A 20,701-nucleotide genomic window follows, 5' to 3' on the forward strand; every position below is an offset into this window, starting at 1 on the left:
AGGCTTTAGAATCCGCTTACCTCTGCCAAGATAACTATAGGCCAGATCCTTCTTTTATTTATCCCCATAGTCTTCGAAGGGGAGTCACTGCTTAACAGAGAGCAGAATTTCACCTTCACACTTCCCTTGCTTCAAATGCCCCTGAATGCATGATCTGGAGCCCATGATTAGCACGGTGTTTAATAGTGCACACAAAATATGTAGCTTGGATATATGCGGTTATTCTGGTCATCAAGATCATTCAATTGTTCTGAGCATAAACGTTGGAAACAGACCAAACTATCTGCTGCTAACCCAATTCAGACCTCAGTTTCCCTGCTGTAAACCTGAAGGAGCATGACTGAAGCCAGCGGTGTTCCTGCAGACGCACAACAGTGTAACTGAAAGCAGACTTAGACCCTTAGAATTTAAACATTTGGAGCCTGATTTTCAGAACTGCTGGGCACCCACAACTCCAGGCGAAGTTAAGGGGAGTCTCCAAGATCTGACAATCAGGCATAAGGAGGCAGATTTTTGAAAATTCTTCCTACCTCATTTGGACATCTAAGTAAAGTGCTCCGGCTCCCGCAGCTCCCATTATTCTCACTGAGGGAGGAAGCTGATTCTCCATTGTTCTCGATAAAAGCAGCCGGGTGCTGAGCACTCTTGAAAACCTAGCCCTCATGTAGGTGCTTAAATGGAAGTTGAGCTCTTTTAAAAATCTGGCTCCAATTAGGAGTGCTGGACTTGGCTGAAAATCTGGCCTCCGCAACCTGCCAAGTTTTAGGTAGTGCAGGGAGGAGCAGTTTGCTGCCCACGGTATCATGCAATTACTCTCTAAAAAAGGCAAAAAGTTCTTAAATGTACTGATCTAGAGAGAGGAGCCTGGGCTGTAGATGTGAATATGGAACCCCTGCAAAGGTCAGAGGAGGCGTGAATCCAGGATTTCAGTTCAAGGCCCTCTTGACCAATATGAGACAAATTCTTTCACTGAGGCCTGGCCTACACATAATAAAAAAAATCAACTCCCTAAATGAAATAGTTATACTGGTACAAAATCTAATGTAGTTACAACTCGTACTATGGATGCAATTATACTGGTATAAAAGATGCCTTATACCAGCAGAGCTTATTCCCATTATCATATAGAAACAGCTGTACCAATATAAAGCACCTTTAGACGGATATAAATGCATTGCCACTAGGGGGTATTGTACCAATTTAACTGTACCTGTATAGTTAAGCATTACAACCTTTGCATGAATAAGAAAATGACTAAGGTGTTGTCTACAACTCACTAGTATAAAGATCTCTTTTAAAAGAAAAAAAAAAACTGAAGTGAGATGACACTAAATAATAGGAGGTGGGCATTTCACCACATTTAGCAGCAGGTGATGTCAGCAGAACTCTCTCAAAAATGAGGTGAAAGCTGTTAAGAAAGTTAAACAGTCCTATAACCAAGTGGCTGTGCTTGGCCAGCTTGTTGGGGAGACAAGGTTGTTGAGAAAGGAATGCCTCCATGCTAGTTCTGGAAGTGAACAGTATGTGGCCCAGGTCAAGATGCAGGCTCTTAACCAAGAGAGCCCGAATTGCAGCCCTCCAGACTGGAGCGCTGGGAGAAGACCCGATCCCAGTTTGACCCCCGGGGGATTTTGGGGTGGCAAAAGGGCACGGGCCGCATAAACCTTCCCACATGCGGCATGCGAGTGCTATCGACCACCCCCAACCTAAGGGAGGGCGTGAAACTGGAAGGGCCTGGTGCAACTCCCACCAAGGAACGGGAGAGATGCTGGGGCATCCATGGGAACGTTGGTGACTTTGAATTTCAGTTAAAGTGACCCTGCTCAGTTCGGTCTCAAAGGGGGGAGAGATGTGACGAAGCGGGACTGTTCTTAATGTTTCCTCTGAATAGTGTGGGGGTGCCTCAGTTTCCCCTATGCAGTTTCTAAGTATCTAGGTGGTGGGATAAGGGTGTATGATCATTGCAGAGGGCAGGTATGTGCAGGGGTCTGGACACAGAGAATGGCCAACACCCTGTTTCCTGGCGACTGAGGGCCTGGGCCCTTCCCCCGTGCAAGGTGAGAGCTAAAGGGTTGTCTGTTCCCTTTGACAGATTCAAATGGGCATTACTGCTAACCAGAATGGCAAATCTTCATTGCCAATTCCAAAGATAAAAAGTTGTCTTACCTTGGGGACTTTGCAAGAATTTTGTTCCAGTCAAACACAATTATTTCAGTGCGATTTTCACAGTTATTCCAAATTCCCATTTGCAGCTACAAACAAGCATTTCTGCATTTCAGAAATTTTCCTTCACTCTGGGGACCTGCAGAGGAAACCAGATAAGACAGCAATTAGAATTTGGAGTGGTGATGTTTAATAGAGTTCTGTCAACAAAATCATTGCTGTACAGTGCCATCTACAATGCAATGAGAGTCAAAAGGCAGCAAAGTATTGGAGAGCTAGTTAAACTGTTTTCAAGTATACAGAGAAAATATTACAAGGCAGTTTTGAAAGATCACTGGATTAACTATGCAGAGATCATCCCATTCAAAAATAATAAATACAATGAATACAGTATTTGATCATACATGTAGTTCCTTATAGCCATAAGGCTGCCCAGCCACCAAGCAAGTTCTAGGGATTGGGAAGGGCTCCACACCCCTCTGGGACCTAGGAATGGCATTATGATCCCATGATCACCTGAAACATTGTCTGCTTCCTGTCCTGCTCAGGGTCTAAACCAAAGGCCATCGGCGTCCCTGCAAAAAATCCCATTGACATCAATAAGGTTTGGATCAGGCCCTTTGACTTCAGTCTCTTATTCCATCAGGTAAAGACCATGGGGCACATTCTGCATCCCACCTAAGCATTGCAGAGAGCCATTTGTTCTCTCCCTGTTCCTCAGCAACCTGGCCCCAGTGCAAGATAGAGCTGCTCCATGCAGCTGTAACTTCTATGCAGGCATAACAGAGCTCCATTCTGCTGGGCCACCTCCCCACCCACCCATTGTCATGCCCGCTCCTCCCTCTTACGATGTGGGTGGGGCCAATGCAGGATGCAGAGAAGAGTTCCCCAGCACAGGGGGAAACTCTCCACGGGCTATTGGAGTCCCACAGGTTCAGATGCATTTCAGGAATTACCCAAACCTCTGGTGCCTGCAGAATTGGGCTGGAAATCTCACTAAAAAGGCTTTCTTGGGAAATTCCTGGTGCATTTGGTGTCCAGTTGAAACAGAAATACTGGAAGAACCCCAGTATTTCCACATCTGGCCAAATCCCAGCTGTTCAGAGACAGCATCACACATCCACACCCCCATCCCCGTTCAGTTTCAGGGTGGGGAGGGGTAGGAGATGGGTGGGGAGTAAGCACTCCATTTACTGAAACCAAGTTGCAATTATGACACCTTGCACCATTCCCATTTTGAATTAACTGCAACATTAGTAGCGTCACCCTGGATCTAAAGAACAGAGGTTCCGAAGGATCGCATATGGCTACATTTTGACAATGGATCACATTATTCTCCGGGTCTGCTATCAGGACTAGTCAGTGACAGTCACCAGATCTCATGCTGATAAGTGTGTTTTTCCAGAAGCTGCATTTTCAAGAAATTGTTCTGCAGAGAAACTCTAATAGCTTTATTGACATGTGTTCCATAAAATAATGAGCTGAAAATTTCATCGCATAAAAATTCGAGTCCCTTTGCTTTTATTGTTTATATTTGTTCTCTCTCCTACCCCGGGCTCAACTTGACCTTCCACTATCAGAAATATGACACCGTGTAATTTGTCAGCGCTCACAATAATGTGCTCTTTGCCTACCGAGTGATCAAAATGACCTTTTCTTATTTTCTTCTATCACCACTATTCTTATTTTGCTACGCAATGGGAACAATTAGGAATTTGCTTTTAAGAAATACAAAATTACACCCTTCCTTTGGAGGGCATAGCATCTCTGGGGTCATTAAAGCATGTTAGCAGGTGCCTTTCAGTGGCTGATGCTCAGAGCAGGAAAGCCCATGCTTTGCAATGTTGATCTTTTGCTGTTCAGTTTGCAGTGAGAAAAACAGAAATTGTTGGAATTAAAGTAATATCAGGATAACAAGCTACAAATTAAATCACTTTCTTCCTCTTCCTTGTTTGACCAACATGGAGAGTATTGGCATGTGCCTGCATCCAAACAATGCAGCAACTCTATTCAAGAAAGGTTTTAGTAAGGTGGCATCTGAAGACAAAGATCTATTGTCTTTATTAATAATTTCTTCTATAAATATGAGTGAAGAAAAAACAAACTTCTCAGCTTTAGTTAAAAAAAATTCTAGGATTTTTTTTAAATACAAGAGAGAATGACTGATGTGTTTTGTGTCCGATACATGTTTGTCCATTTCAAATTAGACAGATATTTTTACATTGCCCTTTCAGAAATCAATACCATACTATACTACTAAGTTTTTAGGTCATACCGGTTTCCTACTCAAATGTAGTAGTGTATATATCCTGCAGGTTTGTCTAGAAGCAAAGAGAATTTTATTGTAACCTGCTCTGTGTGTTTACTGATTAAAGAAAAACAAAGTATGGGTTATTCCAATTTGCAGTCACTAAACAGAGAGAGAAAGACTGAGGACACTGCCACTACCATAATTCAAGGCTTCCCCATGCTATCTGGATGCAAAACTTCTTGAAAGAATGGGGTTGTTTGTGGGGACGGGATTGCCACAATCCAGTCATGGGGCCGAGACTAGCTGCTTCAGGTCAATAAGAGAAAGAAAATAGAAAAAAAAAAATCCTCACCTGATTATGTTAAAAGAAATTCCAAGATTTTAGTCCTGACACTGGGTTTTGTGCCTGTTTTCCATATAAGTAATGTTCCCCTTGGCAGATTTTAATGCTGGTTCTTGCATCACCCAGCGGGTGTGGCAATGCTTTCAGCAGCAGAACAATTACTTGTTTACAGATTGCACAAACAATACAATTACTCCTGACCTTCCGAGTCAAGATCTCTCCTGGGGAAGTCTGGATTTCTAATGCAGCCAGTCCCCAGTGCCAGGGGCAGGTAACGATACTCTCATTGGCCAGTTACAGGCTCAGAGCCTGATCCCGGAAGGTAGCAAGCGACTTAATGGCAACTGGCCTCAATGGGCCAGATCCTTTACTTCACTGGAGATGTGCTTCGCAATAACCGGCCCATGGGCATTGTGGGTGCTCAGTACCAGTAAGTGGCACTCTGAAATTTGCAGGATTGGCCCCCTGATATACTTGCATAAGTAAGGGTTTGCAGTAAGTCTGAAGGGCTCTCTAGGGACCCCAGTTCTGCCATCCCTGAGCACCCTTTCAATGGGGTTTTCAGATGTGTAAGTAATGTAAGATCATGCCCTTATTCATTAACCTGATTTCAAAACCTAACTTAATGGGGAGACTGTAAAGCTCTCTCATGTTACATGGAAAACGCAAAGTCCATTTAACCTCCGTCTCCTCATGCTCTAGAATAGTACTACAGAACCCAGTGACAACTCCCTGTCCTGAACAACATGGTACAAGACAACAGGTGTCCAACAATTCATTCTTTTTTAGCCTACCAGTGAAATGAAGATGGTTTGTTGTACAGAGTAAGTGTTCCATCCATCTATTAACTGAATCTGAATCAAGCAACCTGTTTTCTTAGATGCACATTGACAGAAATTTAACTGTTCTTTCATAGAACGTAAGGTTTTTACTTCCACATATGTTACTGTCGTGTTAATAAATACTTAAGAACACAAGAAAGGCCATACTGGGTCAGACCAAAGGTCCACCTAGCTCAGTATCCCGTCCTCGGACAGTGGCCAAGGCCAGATGCTTCAGAGGGAATGAACAGAACAGGGCAATCATCAGCTGATCCATCCCGTTGCCCATTCCCAGAATTTGGCAGTCAGAGGCTTAGGGACACCAGAGCATGGGTTTGTATCCTTTACCATCTTGGCTAATAGGTCCATCAATGGCTATCTTCCATGAACTTATCTAATTCCTACATTAAGCTTCCATTTATGACATTGAAACAGATTATGCAACCGTTATTCATGCAGGTGAGCACTTACTTACATGAGTAGTTCCACTGAAGCCAATGGGACTGTTCACATGAGTAAAAGCTTACCAGCATGAGCAAAGGCTGAATAAGATGGGTCAAGTCCCGGCTCCCCTACAGACTCTGGCAAGTCACTTAGCCCCTCTGTGCCTCAATTCCCTAACTGCAAAACACTGCCCTGCTTCACAGTGGGAGGTTGTAAGGATAAATACATTAGAAGATTGTGAGGTGCTGAGACACTAATGGTGATGGGGGCAGATAACTAAACAGAAGTACAAAAAAAAAGTGGGCTTTTTTCCTGCCAATAGTTGCATGTTATAAAGTATCTTTTTATAGCTAGTTTTAACATCTGTGAAGAGGTTATTACCAGTGCATTTTATAACATCCTTTATAATGAGCTATTAAAAGATGATAAGGGTGTCCAAGAATTTATAAATAGGACCTTAATTTGAAATGTACCCAATATGTCCTCAATTTAAAAAAAAAAAAAAAAAGGGGGGGGGGGGGAGAGAGAGACAGAGACAGATGGCCCATCTCTTAAGAGGCTCTTCTTCTGTAAAATAATTTGCATAAATGAAATAAATTCACATGCCATATATTGTACAAGGAGATTTGTCAGCATGAGAGCTGAGAAATTCCTTAAACTACTGAAGGTCTTTATTTAACCATTTTGAACCATTACATTTTAGTAAATGAAGCATAATGGGGGGTAGCTATCAAGATATGCAATTTGTTAGTGGAGGGGGCGGGGGAAGAGATTAAGGTCCAAGTTTTACAGGCCACACATTTCAAAACCATCCATGCTCAGTGCTAAGGTTTGATTGGAAAACATCTGGCATGACATTAAAAGTGCTAAAACAAAATGTCCAAGTTGTCCTAAAGAGAGACCACCCATTTCTAGAACTAAACAAATGTGACCAGTAGTGGATATTTAGCTATTAATCGCCAAAGGCCTAATTATCTTTACTAGAGAAAATTGTGTGTGTTTGTTTTAATTAGTCCAGGTTATTTAATTGGACTTTGTCCCTCATCTCTAATTCTTCATGTAATCTAAACGGAGTGTCAAAGATGCAATTCTCAAAACAATCCCAAACCTAATTTATTCTTCAGGAAATGTTTCCACCAGTTAAAACCACCTGATTCAGTGAATTGATTTTAAATGCAGCAAGCATTCCTTATGACTCTAATGACAGGCAATTTTGTCTAGTGGCTACCACACTGCACGAGGAGTCCCAAACCCTGGGTTCTATCCCCAGCTCTGCTATTAACCTGCTGGATATCTCGGACATGACATCTCATCCCTTTGTGTCTCCACTTCTCCATCTAAAATGGAGGATAAGGCAGTAAAATGTGGATAAGAACACTGACCTCCTTTGTAAATCCCTTTGCCATCTACTGATGAAAAGCATCTATATAAGCGCCAGGTATTTCATAGTTGATCATGAATGGTGCAGAGCACCTCCTTGTGGCGTCAATGGGAACTGAGGGAATGCAGCACCTTGCATGGGGGGGGGAAGGTCCTCATACATAAGAGCTATGCCTGTGTGACTGACAACATTTTGCTGTGAAGAGAAATAAACTAACATGTAGCATTTATTTCTGAAATAAATCAAAACTCATACAACGGGGGGGGGTGTTGCAATCTATTCTTCTCTCACTGTATTTAAGATCATTTGGTCAGACACGTCTGCAATTGTTTAATGCCATCCACATAGGCGTTATTTCCTTTTAATGTGTAGCAAACCAAGTATTTTTAAGGCAATAGATAATACGATCACTTCTCTTTCAAACCATCCTGAGGCGAAGTTCAGATTAAAAGAGTAAGAGCAGGTTAAAAAAAAAAAAAAAACAGAGTCTGAAAATACTTTGCAGATACTTCACAATGCTCAGCCTTCCTTTAGTGGGACATGGGTGCCCCCTAGTGGGCTAGAAACATATTTCCAAAGAATGTCATGCCAGCAAAGCCACTTGACTCTTCCATTCGCTGTAATTACAGTTGTGTTTTAAGATATCGGAAACGGCCTAAATGGAATTCTTTGCAATTTTATAGTAAAAAAGAGTTGTCCCAGGCTGATGTGAAATAAGGCAGTGCCCTGGACTGTGTATACATAATTTAGCAAAGCGATATTAAACCGTTCCAACTTTCGACATTACTGGAAAAAAAATCTCATTAACTCTCATCTATAGAATACGCAGCAACTGCTCCTTCTGAAACCTCACTCCTTATTGTTCTAACTCAGAACCAGCCTCTCCCTTGGAGAAATCCCCTCAATGTCGCCTGCTTGCTGCAAAGCCTCTCATTTGAGAGTTCTCCTTTGTGTTCGAATGAGCCATCCGTGCAAATTAAGTTTTGTCATTAATCATATTAATGTGCTGGTGTCAGACTCCTCCAGTCATCCCCCCCCCCCCGCCCCCGGCACCAAACAAATGTTGTGAGCACCGTTTCTCTGCCACGAGTAAGATCCACTCTGTCCATTCAGTCCTGAACTACAGGGAGGCCACTCACATATTCCCAGGAATGGTATGCCCACCACCACCAGTGTGTCCTCGCATGCATGGTGATGTAAGGTCACACCAGCGGGGGCAGAACCTCACGTTCCATTTTGTTTCAGTACTGCACAGGAGACAAACCATCCAAAAGGAGGACTGCCCAGTTTAAAACTGGACAAGTGGCCCGCCTACCTGCAGGCCTTCTTGCATAGCTGGCTGTCTCTGAAGACTCTGCCCAAGACCTTGGCCTGCATACTGGTGCAGTGGCAGAAAAGGGATCAAGACCCTTGTCCCTTATCCTCTTGGTCTTGGCTATGTAGGAGGTGAACAGCTCCTACTCCTTGCCCCCCATAGCAGGAGCCTGGGGAGCAGGTGAAGAGAGGGTAGGCAGAGCTGAGGCAGCGCATGGCAAAGGGGGTCATGATTTGCAGATAATATAGGCGACTAGAGAAGTACTTACCACCCTGAGCTGGCCCTAGACCAAATGGTGCCACAGGCAAGGAGCGTCTTTGGTGCCCCTCCCCTCCATTTGTTAAACTTTTGAATACCTTATTTTTTTATTGCATTTGTAGCCCATTTCATGACGTTGAGAAACAATTTGTATGCATGATTTATCGCAGACATTTAAGAGGATACAGATTTACAGATCCTACCGTGCAAATGTATTTATGCATGACATATATAAGCAAATAAAAAAAAATTGTATCCTCTATAGAAGCTTTTTAATTTTAAGAACGCCTGGAAGGTTCCATGAGATTCTAGAAAGGTCCAGGACATTCTAGGAGGTTAGTGAAAAATGAACCCACATACGGAATACCTGAAACATTTTACTTCAAAAAGTTCTCTTTTCCCTTTTGTTGCTAACAACTAAAAGAGCACCCCAAGCCCGGTGCCCCCAAGCAGTCACCTGGGTTGCCTGGCCCTAAATCCAGCCCTGTTACTACCTTCCACCCAGAAGCAAGGGTGAAACAGGCAGGGGGACTGTGGCTCCATGAGCCACAATTCTTTCCTTGTTATGCTCCTGGAGTGGAAAAGCAACATGTCGCCCTTTCCTAGGGGCCATGTTCTTGTGACACAATCTAGCCCCCTGTAGCCACCCCAACCACATTTCATAGATTTTTTTTAAGGCCAGAAGGTGCCATCTAGTCTAGTCTGACTTCCTGCCTCACCTGGTGATTCCTGCATCAGGCCGGTAACTTCTGTTAGAGCTAGAGCACAGCATTTAGAAAGACAGCCATACAATGCTAGATGAGAGCTAGACAGTCTATTATAATTATTGATTTAAAGACTTGAAGTGAAGGAGAATTCACCACATCCTTCGATAAGTCGTTCCTGTGGTTAATTAACCTCATTATGAAAAATTTGCACCTTTTCTATGCTCAATTTGTCCAGCCTCAACTTCCACCCAGTGGATCTCATTATGCCCTATTCTGAAATATTAAAGAGCCCTCCCCTACCAGAAATCTTTCCCTCCATGTCAGTACTTACGGATGGGAATCAAGTCACTGCTTAAACTTCTCTTTCACAAACTTTAGTCTCTCCCGGTCAGGCAGGTTTTCCACACTTGTACCTCTTTTCTGCAACCTTTCCAACATCCTTTTTGAAGGGCAGACTCCAGAACTGGACACAGCATTCCAGTAAGTGGGTCACTAATGCCATATACAGCAGTAATAACACCTTCCTATTCCTACGTGATATTCCCCATCTCATCCGTCCAATGACTGCGCAAGTCCTCTAAGCTACTAGAGAGCGTGTTGAATTGGTTTGCTACCATGACCCTTAAGTCCCTTGCAGATGGTGCTATAATACTCTTTAAAGGAAAACGGAAATGACTCTGCTTCGGGTAACATCTCCTTAGTTGAACTCCAAGACATTCCCCCAATATCCCATCACTGTAAAAGGCAAGCCCTTTAAGGGCCAGATTCTGCCAACTGGACTCTCACGGAGTAGTATCTTACTACATGAGAGGTCCTGTGTAATAAGACATGACCCCGCATGGGTGAGGCTGGCAGGGTTGTGCCTTTAATAAATACTGAGATGATTTGGAGATTGTGTGTGCAAGAGGACAAAAAGAGCACCGTACCCTTCATACAATGGGCCTGATCCTCTTCTCATTTTACACCAGGTAACTATTGACTTCAGTACAGTTGCCCCTTATTTACACCAGAATACAGGAGGAGAAAGTCAGGCCTTATCACTTCCAACTGCCTACCTTACATCTAACTGAAGTAAGAAAGCTCTTCAGACAGTGAGGTAATAGAAGCTACAAATGTTCTGTTAACATTAACACACACAAAAACTAGGCACACGGCCTAAAATTCAGTTACAAAGAGATTGCAGACAGTTCCCAGCACCTTTCAGACTTCTGCAGGAACACAACAGGCTTTACTAGCAATTTTTAAAACCTCTAAGCAAAACAAACCCTCTCAAAGTGCTTTTTAATGACGTCACATTCACTCTCCGCTGGCAGCCTTTCAACCTGTCACAGCTAGTCAGCCCTTTCCACTGGAATATTTCAAAGCCCCGTTTAACAACGACTGGGGGAACAAACAAGACAATACTAACGAGACCTAAATAAAATAAAGCCATCCAGCCCATCAGTGCACGCTACACATAGAATATGGGATTATCTATACAGAGCCCTGAGGTGTCCATCCCTGTGGCATCCGGGCTGTTCACACAGAATATATGCCATCTCAGGGCGTCTCAAACTTCAATTTCACCACAACCCCCTTTGACAACAAAAATTACTACATGACCCCAGGAGGGCGGACTGAAGCCTGAGCCTGTCTGCCCTGCCACCCCGGTTGTGGGGGCCTAAGCCAAAAGGCTTCAGCCCCAGGTGCGGGGAGCTGTATTCTGACCCTCCGACACCCAGGGCTGAAGCCCTTGGGCTTCGGCTGCAGGTGGTGGGACTTCAGGCGTCAGCTTTGGGCCCCAGCAAGTCTAACGCCAGTCCTGGTGACCCCATTAAAACAGGGTCACGACCCACAGTTTGAGAACTGCTGCGTTATCGCATACCATATACTTGTGTGGAAACACCTGCTCTTGTCTTCATTGACATGTGATGTTCTCTCTCAGGAAGACTCTTCATTCTCAAGATTATGGGAGGGGGAGTGGGTGATAGACACCTGAGCAGCCGTAATCCCCTCCTAGTCACTACCAACTGCCTCCGGTATGTGTCTGTAGTTAGTTCTGCAACAGAGCAAGTTATTTGTTAGGTGGGAAATGGTCTCTGTGAATTCATGTTGGGGAGCCAAAAATCGAGCACAGGGATGCTTGGCTCTAATCAATCCCCTTTTTGCCCCATTGTCTCCAGGGCGCAATCCTGGTAGGTGTAGAGAGCAGAGCAGGAGCATCAAACACTGGGTGCCCAGAATACAGAGTAAATACCCTGCATCCGGGGTGCCTCAGTCTCCTTTTTGCCGAGCACCCAGCCCCAACATAGGCCAATACAGCATCAGCCTCTGAAGACAAAAAGATGCCCCCAAGGGCAGGCAAGGAAACAGCTAATACAGTTAAATAACTCCTGGTACCATTAGCACGGCTACAGAGAAAGGTCTGCTAGTGTTTACCCTATAGATCCACTCATTCAAGAGTTTTATAACGAAGACCTGTACTCAGATGCATGGCCAGCTCCCAGTGTCACCCTTACTCACCCTGAGTAGGACTTTACTCCTCAGGCAGTCCTGTGCAAATGAACGGGACCAGTGATGCAATAAAGGTACCATGCCCAGCGAAACAACAGTGGCAGCAGCAGTCTGTGGAGTATTCTAGTTGCTTTTGTCTAGACAGAACAAATTAGCAGGGGGCTGGGCGTGCTTCAGCCCTGGGAGATAGGAGGCTGCTTTGTGTTATTCAGTGTGGACTCCTTCTGGAAGATGAAGGAGCATTCTAACACATGTGAAAGGGGTTCTGTGCACATCTCAGCTGGAATGACGCTACACAGGCCCACAGAGGGGTTAAGAGAAGGAGCAAAGGGCACAGGGATGACTTCTCTCTTCCCCACACCAAGGCAAAGAAGTTGCTGAGTGCCTGGAAATGCATTCAGAGAAAAATTTCCTGAAGATTCAGATTACTGCACAAGTCTAGCAGGAAAAACGAGACATCTGGATTACAACATGGCAGACCAAAATGGCTCCTATCAAGCCAAGGTAGTGTATTTAATCCAAGTTAACCGAGTGACTGAATCAGCTCATTTTACAAGTGTTGCATATATTAGAAAGCACTTATGACCAGTATGGCCCTTGTGGAATGGGGACGTGGGCGAAAAGTCTTTCACATATTGCACACCCCACACAAGGGCCACTCACAAATCACAGCTCCCAGCTACACACAGAGTGTGGGGGCGCTCAAGGAAACACCATCTTGAGGGTCCTGCAACATATCAGGCCACTCAGGATTGGACTGTGCCACTTAGCGGCCCGTACAATTGGTGCAATTCCACGCCACTCCCAACGTGAGCCAGTGACTAAACACCACAACAGGGCTCTTAGTAGAGGTCATTTCTGTGCTTTGAATGTCACTAGGGGCAATGAAGCCAAGGGGACTGGACGTTAGCCTGGGAAACCTTGAGTTCTTAATCCCATCTCTATTGACACCTCCTGGCATAGCCTTGGATCAAGTCGCTTGTGTACTTATGAAAATTTTGGCCTCAGTCTTGTCATTTGGGGCCTGATTTTTGAACGTACTAGCCTGACACACTGCAGTTTAAAACAAGTGGGAGTTGTGGGATGCTCCGTACCACTAGAAATCAGGCCCACGCGGTCTCAAGTTGGGCACGCACAAATGGAGGGCCCCAAAGATGAAAATGGTTTTTACCCTCTGCCAAAGCCTCCCCAACTGAAAACGGGGGACAATACTACTTACCAACCTCACAGCAGCATTGTAAGGACCAGCTAATATCTGTGCAGTCCTTTGGGAAATATGGCGCTGTTCTCATTGCTTTAAAATTGCAGAAGTGGAATGCAGAGAGAATCTGGGGCTAAAGAGTGAGGCTGGGACTCAAAAGTTGTGTGGCTGTTGGAACTGGCCTAGTAACAGTTGAGCAGGTACGTGTTTTCTGCGTACACACCATTAAGAAATTACTATTGCTCGCTCTAAGAGCTTAGTCTCTCCGTATGATGGATGCAACAGAAAGCCTTCTAACTAAAGTATGATCCCTAAACAAACTCTGAACACCACATCATCATCCATAAGGTCAAAAACCTACCTCTTCCAGCTTGTGAATCATGGATTTAGGCAAACCAAGTAATATGGATATTATAGTGACTGTCCAGCTACTCAGCAAGGCATCAATCGGAAGTTACAGCCTGTCAAAAATATTATAGAATCATGGATTTGCATGGGGAGAAATCCTTTTCCCCCTCTGTCCAATGGCGCAGAGGGCCAACAAGGTTTCACCTACAGGAGCAGAGCAAGATTTATTTTTTGGAGCAGGGGTGTCTATGCTAGGCACACACATGTCCTGTGTGTTCCCTTGCTCCATGGGTGCTGCACCTGTGTGTGGTCATGCAAGGCACTGGAGCAGATAAAGGTTGGGGCTTGAGGGTCTACCACTGTATAAATGCATCAGCCACCATCCCTTGCAGCATGACCACATTAGACCTGGAGGAGCCACTCTGCAGCCAGATGAAGAGGATTCCATCCCCCTTTTCCCTGCAAAGATCCACAAACAGCCAAATTTCTCAAGCCAGGTAGAAAAATTTTAAAATTTCCATCTCAGATCTCGTGGAATAGCCTTCACTCCATGAGTCATCCCATGAAGATCAACAGCACGACTCATACAATAAAGTGCAATTCAGTGTGAGGATGGGAGTCAGAATAGGGCTCCTCCTTCATATAGCGTTATTTATTATTCATCATCATCCTACCTGAGAGGTAACACAGATAACGCTGCTCCACTGGGAAGGCTACAGAGCCAGAAATCAGAGCTTCCCTACGCAAACACCAAAGGCAGAGAATCTCTCAGAGTCCAAGCTTTCAAGTCTTTCATTGAGATTTACCAGGGAGATTTTTTTTTCCCCCCACTTGCAGAGAGCCAAGCAAAGCTATTCTGCAGCCTCACGCTCCTGGGCAGTGCTTCCAGCCAATCACACGCGCTGAGCAGGGCTTGGCTAGGAGGTGTTACAGGGAAACGTAGATTGCCGCAGGAAGTGGCGCGGGTGATCCAGCGGGAGACGTGTTTCCCTCCAGACAGGTGCTGAGTCTAAGCCAAGACTACATTATCCCACAGGGAATCCCAGGAAGGATCCAGGGAATCAGACTGTAATTACACTGAGTTGGCAGGATTAATACGAACTCTAAGGGTAATGAAAAGCGAAGCATGCCATTAAAGTATAAATACAGCTCCTAGCTCCCCCAGGAGATCTGTCAAGAGACCTGGCCATTACAGAGCGGGAAAGGGCTCAGAAACCCTTCCCCACTCCCCAGCTGTAGGGCCCACAAAAGGGCCATGCAGAAACGCAGTCCCTGCATTCAGAGAAGCACAGGGACTGCTCCTCTCCTACACCTAGAGAGGGCAGAAAGGAAACAAGCCCCCATCCCACTCCACACTGGCCCCAGAGCAGGGCTGGGGTACATAAGGAAATGCAGGCATGCTCAGGGGTGCTGGAACAATTTGTATAGTGGGGGTGCTGAGAGCCATGGAACCAAACTGTAAACCCCGTATATGATGGAAACCACTTCAAGCCAGGGGCTGCGGCAGCACCCCCCGCACCCTAAGTTCCAGCACCTATGGGCATGCTCCCTCTGCACGCAAAAGAGGAATTCTGCTTCCTTCCAGCAGGATGCCTCCTGGTGCTCCCCTTTGGCCCCTACTATGGGCTCTGCCTAACAGGCATGATGTAGCCCAGTCAGCAGCTTTTGCAGTCATCACTCAGGTTGAAAAGGATGAGCCGGTTCATATCCATGGTTTGGAAGCAATGCCAGCGAGATTCCCCCTCCCTTTAAAGGAAAGCATGGCTGACCTGCAGCCTTGTGGCCGCTCGGTGAACTATCCCACTTGCAGACCCAAGTGTGGGCCCTGAGACCCTCAAGACAGCAGCCATTTGGTGTCCCAGTGCAGCTCCCGGGGGAGAGGTCCCCTCACATCACTGCCTTGCTCTGCGGCTAGACATGCAAGGCATCAGGGCCACCCAGAGGGGGGGGGGGCAAGTAGGGCAATTTGCTCCAGGCCCCAGGCCCCACAGGGGCCTCCACGAGAGTTTTTGGTGGCGGGGGGGTCCTTCAGTGCCCCCCCCCCAATGCCTGAATTGCCCCCAGGTCCCCTGAATTCTCCAGGCGGCCCTGCAAGGCAGAGGTGGTGGGCTGTAGAGGAAGCTGCATGCAGCCCTCCTCAGTGGGTGCGTGGGGGCTGCTAGGACAAGCCATGGCTCAAGGAGTAAAGGTCTTCCAGTGGCTTCCTCCTAGCCATGCCCATCACAAACAAGATGTGGATGGTCACTGGCTGTGAATAAGCTGGAGGATAACACTCAATCCTAAAGCCAAGAGAAGGGGAAAGATGGCCCCATGGAAACCCCAGCAAGGGTATGTAGAGGAATGGAGCTGGAATGTAGAGGCTGAGTGAATGGCCACTGTACAACAAGTCTGTGTTACAGAGACAGGGCCACGATTTGGGTGTATTTAGGCCTCTTTTAATGCTTCTCTGGTGGCAAGATCTGGACAGTTCAACAAAATTCTCTTAATGGAAGGAAGCTCTCTGATGTCACATCGCCAACATACCTACTCCTGTGCTATCCCCAAAACCAGCCCCACTTCTGGAGAGGGGAGTGTCGGGGCAAGGAGGTGCTTGCCACAGGCATGGCCCTCACACAGGCTGCTGTATCATACCCTGGGACCAGGACCAGGGCTGAGCCTGATGGCCTCCCTCATTCAGTAGCCCCAAGCAGAGTCTCAACCTGGGCCCGCCGCTCATTTTGTCCCAAGTTCTTAAAACTTTATGCAAGGAGAGAAAAGCCCAGCAATAGCTACGGTTCGAGGTGCAAACGCCGCACCGTGTGCTTGTCGAACGCATGCATCCATTCTGAGCAAGAGAGTCAGACTGGCAGAGTCTCTGCTGCGGAGGGGTAATCACGCCACATGGGACTCATTAGCTAATTGTTACAAAAAAGTAATGGAAAGCATTTCAGAAATGCAGTGCTAAACTTCCAGAAGTGTCATTACAGGCTGGACACACATTTCTGGCAGCCATGTTAGCATGAACGTGGCCAGCAACAGAACATCTCATTTCTCACAGCCCACTGCACCACTTAACGCACCAGTCCCCATAATCTATAGCAAGCCCAGACATTTTCAGCTTACCCGTTTCTGCACATGCACCTGCCAGCAAAAATGGCTGTTGAGCTAATTAGTGCATTCAGCTAGGGCAGCTGGGCACCCAACCACATGCTCTGCATGCATGAAGGACCCTATTTGCTGCACTGGCTTCAGTGGAAGTTTTGCCAGAGTACATTTCAAGTAAGGAACGCAGGACCTGGTCCAAAACAGATCTACAGCCACATCTCTGTGCAGAGCAGCTATTGCAATGAGATCAGTTTGGGACTAGCTGAAAATTTATCCTTAGAAACCAAGGATTATTTCTTTGTTTATACCGTCAAAGATATACATGGTGCTTTATGCAAAAATAAACATTAAATAACCATGAGAAATGCAATATGCAGAAGTCAGGGAAGCATAGGGTCAAATGGCTATACCTTCAACCCTCAGCATCCTAATAGCATTCTGTCTAGAAATCCTTTAAAATGGTTCTTTTGGGGGGGACAGTAGTGCCCCCAAATGGGAAAGCATTCTGCTGCCAGGCCTAAAAAACTGCTCATCTAACCTAAGGGAGCATGTCCATAAAATTTATTCTGATGAGTGAATGCACTTTTAAAAAGCTGTTCCTTGTGAAATGGGGAAAGCCCCATGTTTCCCTCCCTCTACAGATCCTGCAGTTCAACAACTATTCCTGAAAAGGGTTTGTTAAACTCCACTCCTCATTGTTCAATAATCACTGACTGAAAGCAAAATACTGCTAATAGGTTAGCAGGGCATTCCTGCTAGTAGGATGAGTCAAAGTGAGATCAATAAATAATTGCATTTAAAAGATTATCCCAATCCTGTCCAATCTTTTTCCTAGTTAAAAGGCTGAAAATACACCCAGACAGGGGTTCTCACAGATCTTTACTTATTTATGGATTACCAGCATCACAGCGGATAATAATGTCTAACATTATACAGGTGCTTTCAAAACCAACGGCTTACCTTAAAAAGGTGATTTGTCTTTAATCCTGAAGGAGGGGTGAGCAAACAGGTAATGGGAACAGCTGATGTAACGCGGCAATTGGGCATTCAGGATGAATACTGGACTTGACTCGGTGCCCTGCTCAGGACCTCACTGACTTCAATTAACATTGGACAAGGCCATTGTTGCATCATGTTCATGCCATGCTGTTCTGTCACTGGAAACCTCATCAGGTTTCCTAGCAGTGAGCAACAGGCTGCTGAGAAGTCAGATAGGGTGTATGGAGGATGGCAGCATGACTGGAAAGGTGAGGGACTAGTTTAAGGATATCCCCTCAAGCCAGCCACCAACACTGCCCTGCCAAAAGCATTGCCATTTTCCACCTCCACTAGAGAGATTCAGGACATGTCCTAGAAGACGCCCCCTCCACCCCAAGGAGCCCTGCAAATTCCATACAGTTTCCTCCCCAATAAAAACAAAATCTCCCTCCCCTTCTTCCTCCTCTATGCAAACTCCTAGACCCTTCTATCCCTCCCCTTCATTTCCTGCACTTTCCTCTGGTCCCATGTAGGCTGTTCTATGTAGCTCACCTACCTAGCATCCGTTCCTCATGGTGGGTGCCCTGCCATCAGTGGGATGGCTGGGAAGCAAGCCCCCTGCGGCAGTCAGCAGGGAAACACTCATCTATTCTGGGGAAGGCAAGTATCCTCTGACTGTGGGCGGTCGTCCCTAGCCAGTCTTGGTGAGGTTTCCAGTCCTGATGAGGTTTCCAGTGACAGAACAGCATGGCATGAACACGATGCAACAATGGCCTTGTCCAATGTTAATTGAAGTCAGTGAGGTCCTGAGCAGGGCACCGAGTCAAGTCCAGTATTCATCCTGAATGCCCAATTGCCGCGTTACATCAGCTGTTCCCATTACCTGTTTGCTCACCCCTCCTTCAGGATTAAAGACAAATCACCTTTTTAAGGTAAGCCGTTGGTTTTGAAAGCACCTGTATAATGTTAGACATTATTATCCACTGTGATGCTGGTAATCCATAAATAAGTAAAGATCTGTGAGAACCCCTGTCTGGGTGTATTTTCAGGTGGCGCAAGGGGGCCTCAACTAGCTGGTGAAGGATCGGTGGTGAGGAGGGTCTCCAGGCTTGCTCCCAGTATTGGCTTTTCTAGCCCTTTGCTGAGGATGGGCAGGCAGGCACTGGCATGGGGAGGCTGGCTGCAGCCATCACTGGGGAAGCTAATTGAGTCTATAGCCATCAGAGAGCCGACCCCACCTGTCAGGCCTCAGCACTGTCTCACCGGCACATTCCCCATGTGATCCTAAGGCGACAGGGGAGCCAAAAGCAACTTTCTCCAGCTGCAGCGGGTGCACCCCGGTGTAGCAGACGACGGAGGGTCTGAGCCAGCTCCCATTATTGCCCTGAGAGTGAAACCAGGCCCTGAGTGAGTGGCAGTCAGATGCATCCCAGGCTCAGAGAGGGCTAAAATTTTAAGCCAAGCCAGGCCTAATAGTTTGGAAAGAGCCTGGGTAAGTTCCCCCAACATATACACCCCATAGCTAATTTCATTATCACATTATTACCAAGGATGGGGGGTGCGCGGGGGAAGTCAGCGAGAAGATTCTTTGGTATACATAGTATTGCCAACACTAAGCATTCAAAAACCATGAGTCAAGACCCTCAAAAATCACGTGACTGCCTTAAAAAAATTGTGACTTACTTTAAAAATGTAATTGTGGGCTCTGTTTGTTCACTTTCTGGTTTTGAGGCTGCATGTGGGTCATGTTCTCAAGCTTGTCTCCACCATCAGGAGGACTTAAAAAAAAAAAAAAAAAAAACTTTGTTGTTGTCATTAAATGTGAGATTCTCACCCAACCACATGCCTCCAGGAGGTAGGGCTTTATTACAAACAATAGAACGGCGAGGCGCATGGAAAGATCGTGCGCGCTGGCAGCTTGCCTTTTTAGCTCCTACTCCATGGGCACTCCTGCAAACAAACAGTAGGAACAGGCGAGAGTGATCCTTCACTCACTCATTTTACGTTAATGGCTGGGCTACACAGCAAGTTACTGCAGGACAAGCCAGGGCATGACTCCGCGCAATGACATCCCATGTGGACACTGCCACAGTACAGTGAAAATCCCGTGTACACAAGCGCATGTTGAGGCAGCGGGGGAAGACAGCTTTAGGCCCCAATGCCCAGCCTCCAGCTGGAGCAGCAGAGCTCAGCTTCTTGCTCCTTTCAGCCCTAGCAATCAAGCTGCATGGGTTTCTCTCTTCACAAGAGAAAAGGATAGAAACTTACCTTTGGGGTGGTTTTTTTAAAAAATAAAATAAAATAAAAGCGGAGAGATTCTCCTGTGGGGCCCAGATGCCTGGCTCTGTTAATGAGGAGCTTGTGCAAGTCCCCCTCCACCTGCCAGTGCAATGAGACCACTGCCTCAGGCCTGTAACCCAGAGTGACTCTGCTTCCCCGCCACAGCTCACTTCACCTCCGATTTCCAGTAGCACGGTCCTCCCTCCTCAGCTTCCGGAATTAGAACTGCACCAGCAGGATCTCACTCTCCCATCCCTACTCTTGCTTGTTTGCAGTAGTGCCCATGATGAAGGAGCTAATAAAGCGAGTACAATTGCTCTAATTGGGACTGCATTTCTGGAGCCCTTTCCAAGGGAGCTGCATTAAGGAGCTCTGATTAATGACAAATATTTCCAAAGAGCTTGGGCTGACTAGCTATTACCTGGGCTATCCGTCAATTTAAAACAAACTGCTGAAGCCATTCACATCCCTAACATTAATCTAGGCGTTCCCCGACTCTTCTTTCAGAAGCCTGCCTAATCCCATGCTGTCATTTACACCTCACTTGATGGGTTATCTGTGCATTCTAACTCAAGGGAACCAGCGCACGTGTGCTAAGCCAGGTACATAGAGCAGCACAAGTTGTTCACACTAG

At 46.1% G+C, this 20,701-nt stretch overlaps 1 protein-coding gene across 3 annotated transcripts in view; it reads right to left on the reverse strand.

The window, feature by feature from the left end:
* Positions 1-20,701, reverse strand: part of TAFA4 (TAFA chemokine like family member 4) — a 112,374-nt gene that overhangs the window by 73,730 nt on the left and 17,943 nt on the right. For 2 of the 3 annotated variants that reach the window (XM_084632834.1, XM_084632832.1), the window contains exon 2: positions 2,167-2,302. In XM_084632834.1, the coding sequence (XP_084488960.1) occupies positions 2,167-2,246 (80 nt within the window). In that variant the 5' untranslated portion in view covers positions 2,247-2,302. Of the gene's footprint in view, positions 1-2,166; positions 2,303-19,470; positions 19,566-20,701 lie in introns of all 3 variants that reach the window. The other variant, XM_084632833.1, reaches the window with a different exon arrangement.

Source organism: Lepidochelys olivacea (genome assembly GCF_965140295.1).
Source record: "Lepidochelys olivacea isolate rLepOli2 genome assembly, chromosome: 7".
Lineage (NCBI taxonomy): Eukaryota > Metazoa > Chordata > Testudines > Cheloniidae > Lepidochelys > Lepidochelys olivacea.